Consider the following 19,772-nt stretch of genomic DNA (forward strand, 5'->3'; position numbering starts at 1 on the left):
ATAATGACTGCTAAATTTATTGATTTACATCTGATGAGCAAATCTCTTGCAATTATTAATACAGATTTAAGATACACATTACTTTCTCAATTACAAACTCTTAGGAATTATGTAGTGAAGGGAAATTAATATGAACAGAATGAAAGAACATTCTCATTCATTAAGTTAGGAAAGCATAAGGGACATAAATTTCAATGCAGGAAGAACTTTGAATTATGAGAGGCATGCAGATAGTGGGAGTTCCAAAGTGCATATACAAGTTGAAAATAACAATAAATTCTGTATATTTATGTAAGATTAAAATCTGGGATTATTTTATTTAGCAGATGAAAGTATTCACATTTCAGGTTTTTCATCAACTTGACAAAACTATTTTTATTTCCATCAACTTTTGCAGAATACCAATTATTCTTTTATCAGAACTGATAAGCACCAGTGGACTCACAACTGCGTAGATGTTTCCCACAAGCCTCTGAATATCCAAGACAATTGGGTCATATTTCTGCAATGCAGTTGAGAAGGATGAGATGATGACATCCACACAGTACATTATCACAAAGAAACTCACAAGCACTAAGACAGTACAGGTGGCCCGTTTTACTGGGGAAATTCTTGGGGAAATTCTCATGCTGTGAAGGTACTCAGACTTCCTCTGATGACTACATAAGAAAATCATCATGTACATGCTGGAGAGCAGCATGATTCCTACAAAGAAGATGTTCAGAAACAAAGCAAGTGAGATTAATAGTGCCATGATGATGGAATTCATCGTGGAAAGTGAGCAGTATTTACTGACATTGAATAGATTGGTCCTGTTGGAATGAGCTACAGTGTAGATGATCATGTGGCTATTGGAAGACAGGTTGAGGGACCAAACACAGAAGAAAGCAATGACAATATAATGTGTGAGTTTCTGTTTAAATCTTGACAAGCAGAAGGAGCTGGGACTGATGGTGATGACCTGAGTGATGCTCAAAAGGCAGGTATTGGAGATGGAGAGATTCCGTGTCACTCTATTCACATAGAACAAAAGCTTACATTTCAATTCATTTGGAAAATTCAGCAATTTGAACAGGTCTTCAGATAAAATGAGTAGTGCAGTAAGTAGCATTACAATGTGGACAGAAGCCAAGTGACAGGTGACTATATCAATGGGCCTTGGCCTATGAACCTGGTGGATTGTGAAGATGTGGAAGATAAGGAGGAAGGCATTGGCTAACGTTCCAATGCCAGCTTGAAAAAATATCCATTTTTAAATAACGTTAGTGATGACTTTATTTTTCTCAGCATACTGAAAATATTTCAGGTACCTAAAAAAAATAAATTAGCAAATAAAAAGTAAAGAATACTGGGTAAGAATTTCAGTATTTGCCTCTTCTACTACAGAATTATTTGTGTGATGTTCCCTAACATGTGACCCTCAGTCTGAATTTGTCACCATGTCCTGAAACAGATTTGATCTTGAAGACCTTCAAACTTCCATGTCCAATGAGATTTTCCATGTTATACAAATTGGCTGAAGAATGTGTGGCTAAAGTGAATGAACATCAGCAGGTGAAGTAAAATGTTTACATGATTTCTCTTGAAAGTTGTCTTAATTCCCATAATCTAACAAGTAATAGTAGTCTACATATAAAATACGTGAAAGCATGAAAATAACACATATTTATTTGAACTTCAAAGTAAACTTTGTGTGCTACATTTTTATAAATTACCTGGCATTGCCATCATGGAAGAATAGCAGAATTTGTGTTAAATACTACTTGCCTGAGAGAAATGAGATTAACAAAATTTGGGCATGGTAACCTGTTGTATAACCATGATATAGAAGGAATTGGATATTTTTTTTCAACAAATGAACACTTCCGAACTGTGAATGTGCAACTCAGGTCTCACTGCATTACGTGCTAGCCTGGTGTTACTGGGACTGACAGTGAAGACCCTGAGCACAGAAGTGTGAAAAATGTTCACACTCTTTATTCTGGCTTTCATATTAAACTCCAAAGTCTTTATCTAGTCATAGCTCCTGGTGAAACAAATATCACAATGAAATGGGCAAGGAAGTAAAGACCAAGAATGAAATGTCTGGGGTTACACCAATATGTACATACGAGAGAAAAACTGAAATGACAGTGAGAGCCCATCTGCACACCCTTGTGGAAAAATTCAGGAGTAACTTGTATGGAAATACATTTTTAAATGATTTGTTCAAAAGGAAATGAGAGAGAGAGACGGAGAGAGAGAGAGAATGAGTCTTCCAGCGAATGCTTAACTCCCCCAAAGGCCTATCTAGTTGATGACTGTAACTGGCCAAAATTAAGGCTGTGGAACTCCACTTCTTTCTGTTACGTGTACATGAGGTCCAAGTACTTTACCCCTCAGATATTGCTTCCCAAGTGCATTAGCAACAGGACATTGAATCAGGAACATTCAGTAACCAGAGCTTGAATTTACATAATGATGTAACATGACAGTGTTCTAGGGACAGCTTAACCACAATGAGGCTTCCCAAAAATAATATAAACTATCTTTTCCTTTCTTTTTGACAGTATCAATTATTAAAGATTTGTTCAATTATGAGTAGTAAATTACATTGGTATTTATGAGTGAATCTAGAGTGATTTTTGCATCCCAATATCTTCATGAGTTTACATAATTCTTAAGGCACATAATATTCACAGCACTATAATGTAATAGGAATTTCAAATGAAGAGATATATGTCACTAGATTGATAGTGTTTATTGATGGAATTGAATCAACTGGTAGTTTTCCACCACAATTAGCTCCACATAAGGATTTGTTCAACAACACGGACAAACCCCAGAGCATTAGATAGGGTAAGCTCACAACAGAATTGGTTAACTTCAGTGTGTCAGCTATGGATTTGATAAAACAGTTTCGCATTCTGAAAATTTAATTCCCAAGGTTTTTAAGATGAATATTAAAGAAAAAAAAAAACACACTGGAGAGGGAGGAGACAAAAACTGCACTAGGGTAATAGGAAATCATACACATTGGTTTTGGGGAGACCCAGAACTTTTTCCAATAATCCTGCCTAAAAGTGCATTTTAGAAGCATTAGAATGAACTAAGCACCAGGAGAGAATAAAACTGTATTTTAACTTCTGAATAACATGCACAACTGTGCAGCACTCCAACAAGGATGTGGCAGCCCTAGAGATACTCTCATTTGATAAACTTAGAAAAAATGAATAACGAGTTCTGTGCTTTATGTTCTCTCATCAGACCACATAGGATGAGGTTACCTAAATTAAGGTCCTCCTTAAAGCAGGAATGCAAGAATTGTAAAATAAGAATTTTAAATCCTAATATTATGTAATATTTGAAAAATCAGTCGATGTTATACCTGTGCAGCTAAAAATGGATAATTCATTTAAAATGGCATTTTGCTTCCTGCACGTTTCCATTTTAAATATTCTAGAGCACTTTAACTCTGCTGTGACTAGAGTTGGACATTAGTTAAGGAAAGTTGTGAAATGTTTGCAACCTGTGAAGGAAATCAATAATTTTGATGTGTTGACCATTTTCTATTATGTACATTAATGTCACTGTATATTGTGAATTAGTTCTCTCACCTCTGTAAAAACTTCAACACTTTTATCAGTATTACACGTTTGTAAATTTTAAAAAACTTAATACTACCTCAAAATGTGTTATAAGAAAGTATTTGTGGATAAGTGTCATCACTCAATGTTCTCATCCTCTATCTACAAATACCAACATCTCATATTGGTGCCAGTTCGTGTTCCAGATGCTTTATTTTCCATACATCTCCATGCTTATGGCCTGGGAAAGCAGCAGAACATGACCAAAAGCCTTGGTAGGCTACATCCACAAGGGAGACCAAGAAAAAACTCCTTGATTCAGATCAGCTAAGCTCCAGCCCTTGTTGCTGGGAATAAAAGCAGCAAATTCAATATATTTTTTCTCTCTGTCTCTCTCTCTCCATAAATATGCCTTTGTAATAAAAACAATTTTAAAAAGAAAGTATTTGTCTTCTGTTGCCATACTTTCATGTATGTTTTCACTAAGCTAATATTTTAATTGTAGTATAAATAGATCATAATGTTTATAGACATTTTATGGTAATAAAAGATATTATTAACAAGCACTATAATGGAAACATGTTGATGACTACCGATTGAAAACATTAACATTTAGTGTTAAAAATGAATGCATGCTTTATTATCCTTGAGGAGAAATGGTGGTGAAAAATTTGAGAAATAACTTAAAATACTTCCAACATTTAGGGGAAAATGAATAGCACCAAATCATACTGAATTAGTTCAGATTTGGTCCATCTAAGATATAAAATCTAATTGAAATAAATAACATCAGGTAAATTGAATAAATATTATTGTAAGAAAAACAGAATACAATTTCATTTCAAGTACATAAAACCTGCAACTGTACTTTTCCAATCATATTCATATATGTACTTATATTAGTCACAAAATTGACTATTTCATCAATTAAAGATTGATACAATAAACAGGGAAGTTTCCAAATGTTTTCCTGAAAATTACTGTTTCTTCTCTGAACTCACCTGCTCTTGGTGATTTCTGCACATGACACAGAGAAAGACATTTGCCCAGCTAAGCCTCTGAGGTGAATTCACTGTTAGATGTATCCCCAAGATGTGGTTATAGGGAAGGGATGGCACCACCTCATCTCCCTCCAGGCCCACAAGTGTCATTTCACCTGTAGACTCAGGACAGATCTGTTCTTGGCATCATTTCAACAGGAGCCACTCCAGGGGAAAAAAATGAACTTTACTGGTTTCTAGAAGACAGAAGAGGAGAGCAGCTGGGTTCCACTCTTCTCACTGGTGAACTTATTTCTCAAGGCAGGCCTGCCTGGGCAGGTTGTCTGCTCTCAGTCCTTGTCTACAGACAAAAGTAAACAATAAGTTTGACTTCATGACAAGTAAAAGACACAGATGGGTTTGTCAAGCTATTCCCACTGCTCCAGGAGACTTGTGGTTGCATCCCTGCTGGTTCAGCTGTGCTGTCAGCATCTCAGTGAAACAACACAGCTCCTGAAATCAGGAAACTGCCCTCTCCCCATCCTACTCAGGAGAAGTGAGATTTGTTTAGCAGGGACAGTTCCCTGGACCAGGGCATCTGCACTCATAGCAGAATGCAGAATGTATTTCCTCTACTTTATCCTACTCCAGAGTAACTTTATTTCTGGGGGAGAGAAAGGCCCCCTCCAAATCAGCAAGACAGTGTGCCAAGGTCAAGAAAACTTATTAACTATGTCACATCCAGTCACCTGTGTTCTGCCATCTCTCCATCAGTCCCCTCTACATGTTTCACTCACAATCCTTTATATTGCACACATGCTGAAGTACAGGCACTAGACTCTACAGCTATACAAATGAGCTGCCTCTTTGTTTTGTCTTACCTAAAGGTGAATCTATAACCCAATTACAACTGCTATATTCCTTGGGCCTCTTTATGAATCCAACACCATCTGACTTTTAAATGGTGATATTTTTATTCTTAACAAGCATGTGGCCCACCTGCATATAAATAGACTCTTGGTTCCATGCTGGTGGATCTTTCATGTATGCTCTTTAATCCAATATGGAACAATTACCCATCTGAGCTGTTAAGGTCCAACTTTTCCTGTAAAATATGAATGTTGTTAGTCTGAGGTGGTGACTGCTGTGGAAGCTGACATATTATGTCTGCTCTGCCAGACTCACATTGCAGAGCTACTTATTATCCTTCTTTTACACCTGTTCTCACTAGTCCTGGTACAGCTGTCCACGAGCACAGGAAACCTCAGTATGATATCATGTGGAACAAGGAGAAAACATTTACTTGAATGCAGTAAAAATTTCCCTATTGCGTGTGACACAACTAATGTATGTGCTAAAAGACAATTTTTATGTTTTAACTGTTTGATTATATCATCTTCCAGCTGTGCATTTTTAAGGACAGTATAATATATATATTTTTAAGTTTTCCCTTGATATTTAAGATTCTCTAAAGAATTTATTGTTATTATTTAGCACTTAACAAATTCATTTTTAGTAATAATTATTTTTATACAATGTACTGCAATTCATATATTATACAATGATTCAAAGCAATTGATTACCATATCACTATCCAATGTGTACTTTTCCCTGAAATACATTTCACTAAAATGCATTCATTGCATTTGAGAAGCAGAGACACTCAGGAAAGATACAGAGCCTCCAATCACTGTCTCCTCTGCAGAAGTCTGAGATGGCTGGGTCTGAGTCACGATGGGCTGTGATGCAGGAACAGAATACATATGTTTTGCCTGTGCGGCAAGGATATAACTACTAGATCCCTAGGCTGTTATATTCCAGGGATTATAGTTGATTCAGAAGTCAGAATCTCATACAAAACTCTAATAAAGGCATTTTGAATAAAGGATGCTGGTATTCCAACAAGATTCTCACAATTTACAAAAGTCTTACCTCCTTCAATCAAATGCATCCTATCAGCAATTTTGAAGTACAGAGAAAAATATTAAAAGTGATTAGTTAATTTCAATGATTCAGTAAAATGCATGCTTTTCGTCTTACTGAAATGTTGTGTCCTTCAATCAACATCTTCCCTTTCTGTATCCCTTTCCTATGCCAGCTAACAACCTCTGATAATCAACTTTATATTCTTTGCTATTATTCCCAAAGCTAAAGGGACAAAAATATGTCCTTTTCAGGCTTCCAGAGTGAATCCTCTCTGTTTTGGCATTTCACAGAATCATTGCAAGAAGTTTGTAGCAGGAAATCTTATACATTAGCACTGGATCTCCAAATACACCCCCAAATTCCTATCTCACAGTTGAGAATGAAATCACCCCAGAAGACTTAAGTATAAATACATTATTAATCAAATGCAGGGTGACACTGGGATGGATTGAAGTTGGAGAAGGAATAACAGGAAAAATTACTCACCAAGCAATAGGAAGTATTGATTTGTGTCTGTTTCTTTAATGCTTTGTCCCCAACACCAACAAGAGTATCTGGTACATATTAAGAAGGTAGAAATTTGTGCCAAACCACCTAGAAAAAGTGACCAGTAAGGTAGTCTCTGCCTAAGGAATGTGCATGCTCTTTTCTTTCAAACTTTTCAGAGCATCACTACATCATCCCCATAAAATGTTTCCTTAGATGTGGTCATTTACATACAAATCCAAGCATGTAGGGTCACTTTGCCATATAATTGTATGCTCCTGTGAGCACAAACTTTTCTATGATTGTCAGTTTTGTATTTCCAAGCGCAATGCTCCCTGATAACCTAATCTCCTAACATAAGACTCTGCGACTGAAAGATTCCACCATAGCAATATCCAATATCACACTAGACCCAAGTGTCCATCATATACATATCAGGAATATTCTCAAACTATATCGAAATCATACTGCCACATGATCTGGTAATCTCATCTCTGGGTATATATTCTAAGGTATTGAGATGAGTGATTTCAATTAAAAAATGCTGAGGCCTGTTTTGTGAGCAATATTATGATCTATGTTGGAGAATATTCCATATACAGATGACAAAAGTGTATATATTCAGTACCCGTAATAAGAAAAGTTCTATAAATATGAATTAAGTACAATTGTTCTATGATCTGTTTGAGATCCCTTGCTTCCTCCCCAAGTTTCTTTTCCATTACTTTGTCCATTGAGGCTGATAGGGTGCTACTGTTCCCACTAGTTTTGTATTGGAATTTATTTCCATTTATGTCCATTCATACTTGTATCATGTAGCTATGTGCTCTCATATTTTATGTTTATACAATTATTATTGTTATTTCTTTTTGGTAGATGGATCCCTTTATCATTATGTAATTTTCCACTGCATCTGTTTTAATGCTTGTCCTGGTGAAGTGCATATCATCTGATCTTAAACTGCCTGCACTGGCTCATTTTTCCTTTTCAGTGGTACAAAATGTCCTTTTCCATCCTTTCACTTACAGCTTCTGTGCATTTTTGTTAGATGTGTCTCTTGTTTTCAACAGATAGATGGGTCCTGGTTTTTAACTCATTTTGTTAATCTATGTCATTTGATTGATGAATCCAAGCCATTTCTGTTCAGAGATAATATTTATAGGACGAAATTTGGTCCTGTCACTTTTAGGTTCAGTTTTCTTTGTCTAACTTTGGTTTCTTTTGTAGGTTTTAATGGAAAGACCTTCTCATTTGCCTTCACGGAGGGTGGCTAAATTCCTTTCTTACTTCCTCGGCGAATTTTTGGGTAGTGTTTCTAGGGTTGGATTAGGTTTTGTGTATCCTTCTAACTTGTTTTTGCTGTGGAAATATTTATTTAATTTTCAAATACGAATGAGATCCTTGATGGATATATTTTTCTGAGTTGGGGAATCTTATATCTTGCTGAGTATCATTATGGGGCAAATCTGTTTGTTCTCTGTCCTAACTGTGTTTGGTTTCCAGGATTATTCTCAATGTTTCAGTGTTTCTATTATAGTTTCATTTTGCCACTTCTGTTGTATTTTTATTTTATGATACAACTCTATAAGCTCTGGGATTTTCATTACCATCTCCCCAAACTACATTCTCTAACAATTTTCCTCAATATTATCACAATAGCATAGTCCTTCATATAATCATAAGTCCATCATTTTGCTATTTAAGTGTATCCTGACATTGCAGGTACAAGCACTGATAGAGAGTCCAGCATTTTATTGTCAAGACATATCTAAGAATATCATTGGGATTCTATCTTTGGTTTGGTAGTGGGGTTGCATAATGCATTATGCCCTCATATGTGGATATGACAGTTTCTATTATACAGTTTCTACACATTCCCTGATATAAAAAGCCATAAAACAACATTCTGGGACAATGAAAGTATAATAAATAGTGCCATGGTGGTGGAGCTCATTGAGGAGATTGAGCAGTATTGATTGACACTGACTGGCTTGGTCCTATTGGAATGACCTACAGTGTAAATGATCACGTACCTTTGGGAAGACAGTCTGAAGGTCCAAACACAGAAGAAAGCAATGACAATATAATTTGTGAGTTTCTTTTTAAATCTTTATAAGTAGAAGGAGCTGGGGCTAATGGTGATGACTTGAACAATGCTTAGGAGGCCAGTAGTGGAGATGGAACACCCCTAGTTGCTCTGCTCATGTAGAACACAAGCTTACATTTTAATTCATTTGGAAAATTCAGCAATTGGAACAGGTCTTCAGATAAAATATCCAGTGTAGTAGCTTCACTGTATGGACAAAAGCCAGGTGACAGGTAGTTATATCAGTGGGCCTTGGCCTATGAACCTGGTGGAATATGAAAATGTGGAAGACAATGAGGAAAGCATTGGCTAACATTCCAGTGCCAAATTGGAAAAAAATACACATTTTTGAATGATAACATATATGGAGGCTTTGCTCATCTCAACATAGTGAATGCATTGCACATATATATAAAACAAAAAGACCTTTTTTTTATGAAAGCCATCACAAATCATCATTTTTATTTTACTTGGTGATTTATAATGAGCCCTAAATATTTAATAGAACCCTCCAGAGGTGAATTTTCTGCACTATCTTTTCTTCAACAAGTGAAGTTTTGTCACCTTTGAAACCTTTGAAGACACTGCAACAAAGAAATCTGTTTTAATTTCCCATATCTAAACTTTTTGAAATATATTCTGGATATATACACATACACACACATAAATAATTCATAATTAAGAATGGCTGGCAGAAAACATGCAGTACTCTGCAAACACATGACATGAATGAATTAACAAAGCGCACATAGCAAAGATGATTAAATATTTGCTGAATTTTCTTCAAAGTTTTAATCTGGTAATCAATGCCACTGGTGTATGAGACCTGATAACTGATTGCTTCATAAACATGCATGTGAACCCTCAGCACATCATGGAATCAGGATAAGACTGATTACATAATTTACTATTTACATTTTGAAGGATCGTGATAATTCAATTTCAATAATATATTTAAGCATGTGATAAATCTGTGCAATCATTAGTTGCCTATGAATAAACCTGTATTGGCTTACCTCATACATTATGAATCATTCAGTAAAGATAAAATAATTAGGTAAAATAGACTGAATATGAGTTTCAATATTTTCTTCTACCATTTCAATATTTGGCTGATTCTAACTCATGCCTCTTATTCTATGCATGTCCAACAATTCCTGAAATTAATTTGATTCCATTGATCACCAAATATTTTCCTTTTTCCTACGAGTCTCTTGATATTACGCAAATTAGTGAGAAAAGATCTGGCTACTCTACACTTATCCAAATATCTGAGAATAATCAATTTGGTTACTGTAAATGAACATTGACAGACACAATAAAATTTTCAGAAATTTTCTCTTAAAATTTGCCTTAATCTTCATAATCTCACAACTGATACTTTTCTATTATTAGTCTGGAGGATCAGGGATAGGCAGAAAGTCCCTAGGTGGCACCAAAAGTTCCCACCAAGAATAGATGCCCCAGACCCATTAAAATGGAGCTGACCAATTAGAGGACAACGCATATCTTTACCTCAAGCCCCATCATCTGTGTAAAATCTGAGTTCCAAATAAACAAATCTTTACAGCAAGAAAAAGAAAAGCTGTGACTTTAAGAAGGTCTTGAGTGGCTCAAGGAGTGTTACTTTTTACACTTCAAGTGTTCTAGATCAATGGTATTTAGATTCCTTTATGCTTTTATTATGCTCTTATGGCCTCATCACAACATCCATTCACATTTTCCCTATACACACACATAATACACACATACAAAAATCACTCTTAGGGCCAGCATGAAGGTTCAGTTAATTAATCCTGTACCTGCAAGTGCCAATATGGACACAAGTTCATGTTCTGGCTGCTCCAACTTACGGAACTACTTATGTAATACACGACTGATTTCGGCCAAGACTTCAGTAGCCTGCTACTTTGCAGACAGATGAACCTTGCCCATGAGCAGATCTCAATAAACCTGATTTTATCATTTGGTCTCAGTAGTCCTGTTTTGGTGCAGTTTTATTTTAAATCTAACATCTATATATTTCGTAATATATGTATGCCTAAAAGTACATTTATTACTTATTTTAACTTCAAAGTTAATTTTGCACTTATCTAGCAGTGGCCTGATGGAAGAATCACTGAATATAATACATACTACCTATCTGAAAGGAATGAGATACAAGAAAGTTTGAGTTGGTCACCTATCATTTTGTTGTGATGTAGTGGGGATTTGGTTTTTCTAGGAACAAAGTAAACACTTGCAATATCTGAATGAGAATCTAAGTTCTCCCTGCAAGAAGTTGAAACCTGAGGCTAATGGAGCTATAGGTGAGGCCCTAGGTAGCTCTCAGGAAACAGAAAATTATGGAGAATGTTCAAACTCTTTATTCTTTCATATTATACTCCAAAAACTTGAGTAATCATAGATTGTGGTGAAGAATACCACAACTAAGTGGACCAGGAACCTAAAGATCAAGGATGAAACCCCTGGGCTTGAACTAGATATGTGCATACGACAGCAAGTAGCATTCTGCACAAACCTGATGATTAGTTTGCACAGAAAATATGTTTTCAAATGATTCTTTCAAAAAAAGACACAAATATGTACACCAGTGCACAGAGAGAGAGACATAGCAGAAACACAAAGACAGAATCTTCCATTTAATAGTTCACTGTTCCAAATGTCAGCAAAAGTTGTGGCTGCATCTGGCATAATTGGAGCTGAGGAAATCCATTTGCGTCTCCATGTGTATATGAGGTCGAAATACTTCAGCATGCAATAGTGCTTTGCACTTGCATTAGCAGCAGGACATTCAGAAACATGAAGTAACCAGAATTTGAACTCACATTCAAATTGGACCTCACTGTACAAAGTAGCAGCTAAATCACAATGATTACCCCAAAAATGATAATATAAACCACCATTTTTCCATGTTGATTACAGCATCAATTATTAAAGTGTTGTACCAAGTGATATCTCATAGTACTATTTTATAAGTTAGTACAAAATTATATTCTTTATATACTAAAGTGTATGAATATATATGATAACATACATTATTTTTCATAATAACTTAATGACAAATTATCATAAATTTTGCCATATTTCTTGAATAGCATTTTGAGATACATGACAGGATATGCAATTGAATCATTTAACTGAATCAAGCAAATAAACATCTTTTCTACCATGCTTAGGACAATCAAAGGATATTTTCAATAAAATAAATAAGTTCCAGAGCAATAACTAAAACAATTGAATTAACCAAATTGAATTAACTAAAATAACTGAATTACAGCAATGGTTCATCATGCTTATGGCCTGGGAAAGCAGCAGAGGATGGCTTTCAAACTTTGGAACTGTGCACCAAGAGGGAAACCCAGAAGAATCTCCTGGTTCCTGCCTTCAAGTCAACTCAGCTCCAGCAATTTCAATCATTTGGAGACTGAATAGCTCTCTTTCAGGGGCTTCTTCTATTTATAAGATTGTGTTTACAATAATAAGAAATAAATATTTAAAGGCAGGAAGTATTTGATCTTATGCTGCTTACTTTGATGCAATTTATATATAAGCTAGTAATTTATTTCATGTTAATAGGAGACAGTATTTGTGGATATTTTATGGCAGAAAAATGTGTTATCAACACACACTATAACAGAAATTTTCATGGCTGCTTGCTAAAAACAGTATCAATAATTACTAAGAACATTGACATAGTTTATGTATCCATGAAGTGAAAAGTAGTGAAATGTTCTAAAATGTATTAAAATATTTGTAAACTTTGCAGAAAAAAATAAATATCACCAAAGCATAACTAAATCAGTTCAGGTTTGGTCCATTTAATTAAGTAACATTTAATTAAAATAAAGAAGTTAAATTGAAGCTATATTAGAAGAATGTAAATTTAATGCAATTGAATTGTAACAAAAATGTATTTTTTAAAAAATAATCAATTAATTAGTTACATAATACTTTAAATTGGTTATTTCATCCACATAAGACTGATATGAACAACAGAGAATTTCCCAATATTTTCTAACATTCTTTTTTAAAAAAAAATTATACATTTTTATTGGAAAGTCAGATACACACAGGAGGAGAGACAGAGATGAAGATCTTCCATCTGATGATTCACTCCCCAAGTGACCTGAATGGCCGGTGCTGCACCAATCAGAAGTCAGGAGCCTAGAAACTCCTCCAGGGTCCCATGTGGGTGCAGGGTCACAAGGCTTTGGGCTTTCCTCCACTGCTTTCCCAGGCCACAAGCAGCGAGCTGGATGGGAAGCAGGACCACCAGGATTAGAACTGGCACCCATATGGGAGCACAGTATGTGCAAGATGAGGACTTTAGCCACTATTTTACTTTGAGCATGTTCTCACATGTCCTGGCCAAGTCACCCCCTGAGCACAAAAACACATGCCTGATAAAATGTGGAATTATGTGAAAATCTTAACTTCACTATAATAAAACATTTTTTAGGATGCAATGAAATTCATGTATGTGATAAAGACTCTTTGTATATTTTTTCTTTAATTTTAGATGCTTTCAATTCCAATCAAATTGCCCAAAACATTCTTCACGGTACTGGACACAATGATTCAAAAGTTCATCTGGAAACACAAAAAACCACAAATAGCTAGAACCATCCTGAAGAATAAGAAGTTAGCAGGGGGAATCACAATCCCGGACCTCTGGACATACTATAGAGCAGTGGTTATCAAAACAGCCTGGTACTGGCACAAAGATAGAAAGGAAGATCAATGGAATAGAATACAAACACCAAAAGGGAACCCACACAAATACAGCCAAATAATCTTTGACAAAAAGACCAAGGACAGCCCAAGCAAATGGGAAGGCCTTTTCAGTAAATGTTGTTGCGATAACTGGCTGATTGCCTGCAGAAACAAAAAGATAGACCAGCATCTATCGCCATACACTAAAACCCAATCTAAATGGATAGAAGACCTAAACCTGCATCCAGAAACCTTCAAACTCTTTGAAGAAAATGTAGGAAATACCCTGCAAGACCTAGGAGTAGGTCCTGACTTTCTAAGAAGGACACCAAAAGCAATAGCAGTTAAGAACAGAATAAACAAGTGGGACCTCATCAAACTAAGAAGCTTCTGTACAGCAAGGGAAACAATCAGCAAAGTAAAAAAGCAACCCACAGAATGGGAGAAGATCTTTGCACACTATTTAGGAGATAGAGGGCTAATTTTCAGAGTATACAAAGAACTCCAAAACAAACAAGCCACTCAAGAAATGGGCACGAGAAATGGGCAAATATTTCACAAAGGAACAAGCCCAAATGGCAAACAAACATGAAAAAATGCTCCAGCTCCCTGACAATAAGGGAAATCCAAATTAAGACATCGATGAGGTACCACCTAACACCAGTAAAATTGGCCCACATAAAAAAGAACACCAACGACGCTTGTTGGCGAGGATGCGGGGAAAAGGGAACCCTACTCCACTGCTGGTGGAGCTGCAAATTGGTACAGCCTTTATGGAAATCAGTCTGGAGAACACTCAAACAACGCAAAATCTGCATACCATATGATCCAGCAATAGCACTCCGGGGAATATATCCAAAACACTTGTTTCACCACAAACCAACATGCACCCCTATGTTCATAGCAGCACAAATAGTAATTGCCAGAACATGAAAGCAACCGAAATGCCCATCAACAGAAGATTGGATAAGAAAGCTTTGGTTCATCTACTCCATGGAATACTACTCAGCTATTAAAAAAAAAAAAAACAAAATGCAGTTCTTTGTGGCTAACTGGGCCAAATTGGAAACCATAATGCTGAGGGAAATGAGCGAATCCCAAAAGGTTAGATACCATATGTTTGCCTTAATTTAACTAGTAATTTTATTTGTTTGTTGGTGTATTTGCTTTTGAACCTGTCACTGATACTGTCTCAACCCATGTGTCGTGAAAAATTGAACTTGCATTACTTTTAACATATTGTTTACTCAGTGCTATATCAATCAATCTCATAACATTGTAAATTGTTGCTGATGATTTGTAGGGGCTTTTAACCGACCAGGACTTTACTCTGTTAGCTCTACCTTCAGACCAGAGAAGGTCTCCCCTAGAAACCGCTGAACTTATCTGGACAATAAGATGCTGAACTCTATGCTAGGTATATGCTTGCAAAGAATGAATTCCAATTGAACTTCAACTGAATATGCAGCAAGGTGGAGGAATCCACAATGGGAGTAGGGTTGTGGGAGGGGGAGTGGGAATCCCAGTGCCTATAAAACTGTATCACATAATACAATGTTATTAACAATTAAAAAAACATGTGGGTAAGTGAAATTATTAAATATATCTCAAAAATAAAACAAATAGATGCTTTCTGGGATGGGTATTCAGAAGTAGTACAATATATATTTCGAGATTTGCATTGATACTTTAGGCTATCTAAATGATAGCCTACTTATTAAGTGTTGCTACTTAAGCAACATTTAATAAATTAATTTTAATTGACAATGAGTAGTGTGTATTTTTAAAATGTGATGCGATCATTTGATTCATGTGTTCCTTTTAAGATGATCCAGCCAAGCTAATTAACACTTCCATCCGTACTAATGTATAATTTATATTAATGCATTCATTTAAGAAGCAGACACACAGAAAAGGTTATAGAGTTTATATTTGCTTGTTCATTCCCCAGAGATATTAATGGCTAGAACTAAATAGAAAAAAAGCTGTATTCCAGGATTAGTTCAGATGTTTTGCATGGGCCAAGGACCAAACTAACTACTCCCTAGGCTTACACCTTTAAGAAGTTGTATTTTAAAAAGTAATTAGGATCTTGTACAACACTGTAACTCAGACACTCTTCTATGATATTCCAGCATTCCAACAATGTTCTTATCATGGGTCCAAAAATCTTACAAACCACCCCAAAGAATCCATTCTTCAGCAGCTTTTAAATACACAAGGAAACCTTCACAGTTTTGCCATTACAAAGAATCTTTGCAAGCATGAACTTTACCGCAGAAAAATTCTACATTTAGCACTGTATCCCCAAATGCAGCTACCTTTAAGATGATATAATCCCTGACAATTTGACTTTTTACACATTGCTAATTAACTTGGAAGACCGAGAATAGAGTGAAAGCTTGAGAAGGAATAACAGGAAAATGAATGCCCAGCATTGATTTATATATGTTTTTTTACTGCTCCATTCCAAACACCTGTAGGAATCTTGCACATAATAGGAAATGATGAATTTGTCCCAAATCATTTATTGAAAATACCATGGTGATCATTGATGCAAGCAACTACTATGCTATATTGCATGCTACTCTCCACCAAAGAAATCTGCCTGTATTGAAGCTTTGGTCTAAGCAATTTGCATAGACTACTTGTTGTTGTTCAGTTTTCAGAACATCACCAAGTGATACCCATAAGTTGGTCCCCCTTTAGTGCTGAAAATTGGTAGGCAAATTTGCACAGGAAGAATTTGCAGAGGAATCCATGAGTGTGCATCATCTTGGTATGTAATAGTTCGCTCTTCTGAGAAGTAACACATTCAAGGAGATGGCAATTGTTTCCAATGAGATCCTCCCTAATAAACTAATCTCACAACTCTAGGATCTAATCTCAACAATTTCACCAAGGTACCAGCTCCCCCTAGTACCAAGCATCCATCACAGGAACTATCAGGGATATTCTCAAACTGTATTCAAATTATACTGCCACACGATTGTTTAATTTCACCTCTGAGCATGTATTTTAATGTACTGAAACATTACTTTATGCTTCTTGGAGCATTATTTACAATATCCAAAAGATGAGTTTAAGTGTTTAAACAACAGTTGATGGATATGAATATATAGTATAGCAACATAAAGAAATAATGTAAAGGCTTATGCAGGCATACAAGATTGATCTCAGTAAAATTGTGGGAATGATTCTTCAAAAAATATAAATACACAAGTGTAAAATTTGTGAACACAATGAATACTAACTTAGAAAAAATTATTTAACAAGCAATATCTTAAGTTTCTGACATTTGTCAAAAAAGAGGAAAGCACAGTTAAAGTAAATCTTGAGTGATTTGTAAACTCATATGTGAAATATTTTACCTGACTGCATTATAGCACGATTTGGAACACTACAGTGGCCACAAATTGCAACTACAAAAGATGTGCTCCCTGAGGTGTGTGAATACTCACACAGTGCTTCTGTATTCTTTTCATTTTCTTTTCAAAATATATATAAAGGGATCAAATTTTCTTTGTTTCATGATACTCTCTCTTATGCCCTCTTTTCCTCTCTTCTTATTTTTCTTTTGATTCTTAAAATGACATAGCTTCACTTAATAATCACAAAATTAAATATCCACTGAATAAAGAAATCAAAAGAGGGGAGAAGCTGTAGATTCAAACATTTTTAGTTCTGTGTGTTCCTCAATAAGTGAAATAAAGTTTAATGTAAACAATAAGACAAAACCTAAATTTGCTTATCAACTGCAAATGGGAGCTGTTCACTGGATGAAACTTATAGAACCTTACTTACTATACTCAAAGAAGTAATGTATTCATTTTTCGTTCATACTCAGCCTACTAAACAAAGTTCTCTGAAGGTCTTCCAGTTTTAATTGCTAACTAATAAATCATTTAATAGTAAACTAAAGTCTGACAAATACTTTTTTGGAATACACATTAACAGCAAAATGTGAGAAATTCTGCCCAATCAGTAGATTGGAACCTCATGCTGCATCCTTGTTCAGAGGAGGAGATTAAAAAATATATGCTGTTGAGATTCCTTCATTGCAAGCATATACCAAGCATAGAGTCCAGCATCTAATTTCCAAATAAGTTCAACGGCTTTTTGGGAAGACCTTTTCTGGTCTGAAGGTAGAGCCAACCGTGTAAAAACCCGATCTATCTCAACTGAACTTGAACTGTGGTCAAGCAACAAGGTGGAGGACACCACCATGGGGGGAGGGTTATGGGAGGGGTGGTTGGAATCCCAGTACCTATAAAACTGTGTCACATAATACAATGTTATTAAAAAAATACATATATTTATATATATGCATTATATCCTACATTCAAATTACCTCTAATGAAACAATTGAATGCTCTTTATTATATGAGAAGTATGACTACTTGTGTATATTAGAAGAAGTCAAAGAGTTAACAAACTTCAACATACTTTCTTTAATCTGAGCCTGAGCATTGTTACTGATCAAAATGATAAAATTGTGACTAAGGAGGTAAAATTTAGAAACGTAACTGAAGACCAATTTCTGCTGTTGCAATTGTACCCCTTGATAATCCACTGTGCTTTTAACCTCATGATGTAATATAAAATCCTTTTTTATGTTATTGTTATGATTCTATTCAATAAATTTAAGGTAAATATTTACATACTACTCTTGACCAATTCCTGAAAACTTGTGTGAGGTATTTTATTTAGGCTTAAATGACATTAGTTATATATATATATATATTCATATTCATATACATACATATATGTTATATACATACATGTGTATATATAACCTGTAGTAACAAGAAATGCAACTTATCCACATAAACAGATCTTCATGATGAAAGTTTCACAGCAATAACTGATCTCATAAAATGTCAATTATTATTATCATTATTTTGATGATCTTTACGTACTTGATTAAGCTGCAAATGGTCAAGTACTACAGGAAAATTGGTAATATCATTGGTTCCACACTCTTCCTTTTTTCCTGTATCTGGGGGAAGAGGGAGACAAAAGGAGAAGCCACACCGAGCCTCTTAAAAATCCCAGAGTGCCCAATGTGGGGCATGTTCCAAGGATACTGTTCAAGTAGTTTTGATAGTTCAACAATTCTGAATCACAACTAATCTTGCCATTCCAAGCACGGTGAAATCTCTCCAGAATCCACCAGTTGACACAGTCCACCTTAGGGTCCCCATTTGCCCAGATTTTCACTGCCAGCACTTGGCTGGGGTAGTTCATCAATTTTATCTGTCCTCCAAGCTCTGTGGTGATGTCAGGTGTCCTCTACAGACTCCAGTGGATTTCCATATCCTACATGTGTAACTGGAAATGTTTTCTAATGCTTTGTCTGAGCCACTGAGGAGGCTCAGCTTTGACACATACACTCCGTGTTCAGACCATGGAACTTGTGATTCTCTCATTGTTTAGGTTCCATTCACTTGGGGAGATCCCCAAAGAAACTTTGTCTGAGGTGATTCCAGAGCTGATTCTCATGAGTGCTTGCCAGTCTGGCACAGTCCATCACCGATTCAGCTTATGCATATGCTGCTGGTTGTATGCCTGGGTCAGTTCTGTTTCCAGCCCTGTTTTCTACATGAACCAAGGTGTGTTGCAGTCCAGACACTTGCCTACCACAAACTTGACCCTCATGCAAACCAGTGGGAGCTGCAGCCTCATTGGAGCTACCCACAATAACCCCCACCAGTCCTGCCCCTGACCTGGTTCCCATGCTTGCCAGTATATACAGCAATCTGGTCCAGTATGCCCCACAATCTATTCAGCTCTCATATATGCCAATGCACATTGTAGCCTAGTTTAACCCAATCAGTCCCACTATCCAGCCCACACATGTACCACTCTCTATTTTGCCATGCCTGTCCCAATACTGCTTTTTATGCTCTCCAGTGGGAGTTGTAACCCAAGTGAGAGGCTCACACTCTTTCCTTAACCGACCCAGTCCCATTCCCAGATCATGCACTCTCCAGGTGGTTCTGCAGTTTAACT

At 35.9% G+C, this 19,772-nt stretch overlaps 1 protein-coding gene across 1 annotated transcript; it reads right to left on the reverse strand.

Moving 5' to 3' along the window:
• Nucleotides 1–355: 355 nt before the first annotated feature.
• On the reverse strand, nt 356–9,406 carry LOC121149069 (putative vomeronasal receptor-like protein 4). Its single transcript, XM_040969508.1, has 2 exons — nt 9,383–9,406; nt 356–1,243 (listed from the first exon to the last, which is right to left on the reverse strand). The coding sequence occupies exons 1-2, from the start codon at nt 9,404–9,406 to the stop codon at nt 356–358; spliced, it is 912 nt and encodes a 303-aa protein (XP_040825442.1).
• Between the last annotated feature and the right edge of the window lie 10,366 nt (nt 9,407–19,772).

Source organism: Ochotona curzoniae, unplaced genomic scaffold (assembly GCF_017591425.1).
Source record: "Ochotona curzoniae isolate NIBS_2020 unplaced genomic scaffold, NIBS_Ocur_1.0 contig_1887, whole genome shotgun sequence".
NCBI classification, from domain to species: domain Eukaryota; kingdom Metazoa; phylum Chordata; class Mammalia; order Lagomorpha; family Ochotonidae; genus Ochotona; species Ochotona curzoniae.

What these genes read in the sequence shown, in the direction of transcription:
- LOC121149069 (XM_040969508.1), bottom strand. Translation starts at nt 9,406, where the DNA reads ATGTTATCATTCAAAAATGTGTAT. An exon ending in TATCATTCAAAAATGTGTAT is followed by an intron (nt 1,244 to 9,382) that starts TTTTTTCCAATT and finishes TAAAAATGGATA; the next exon opens with TTTTTTCAAGCTGGCATTGG.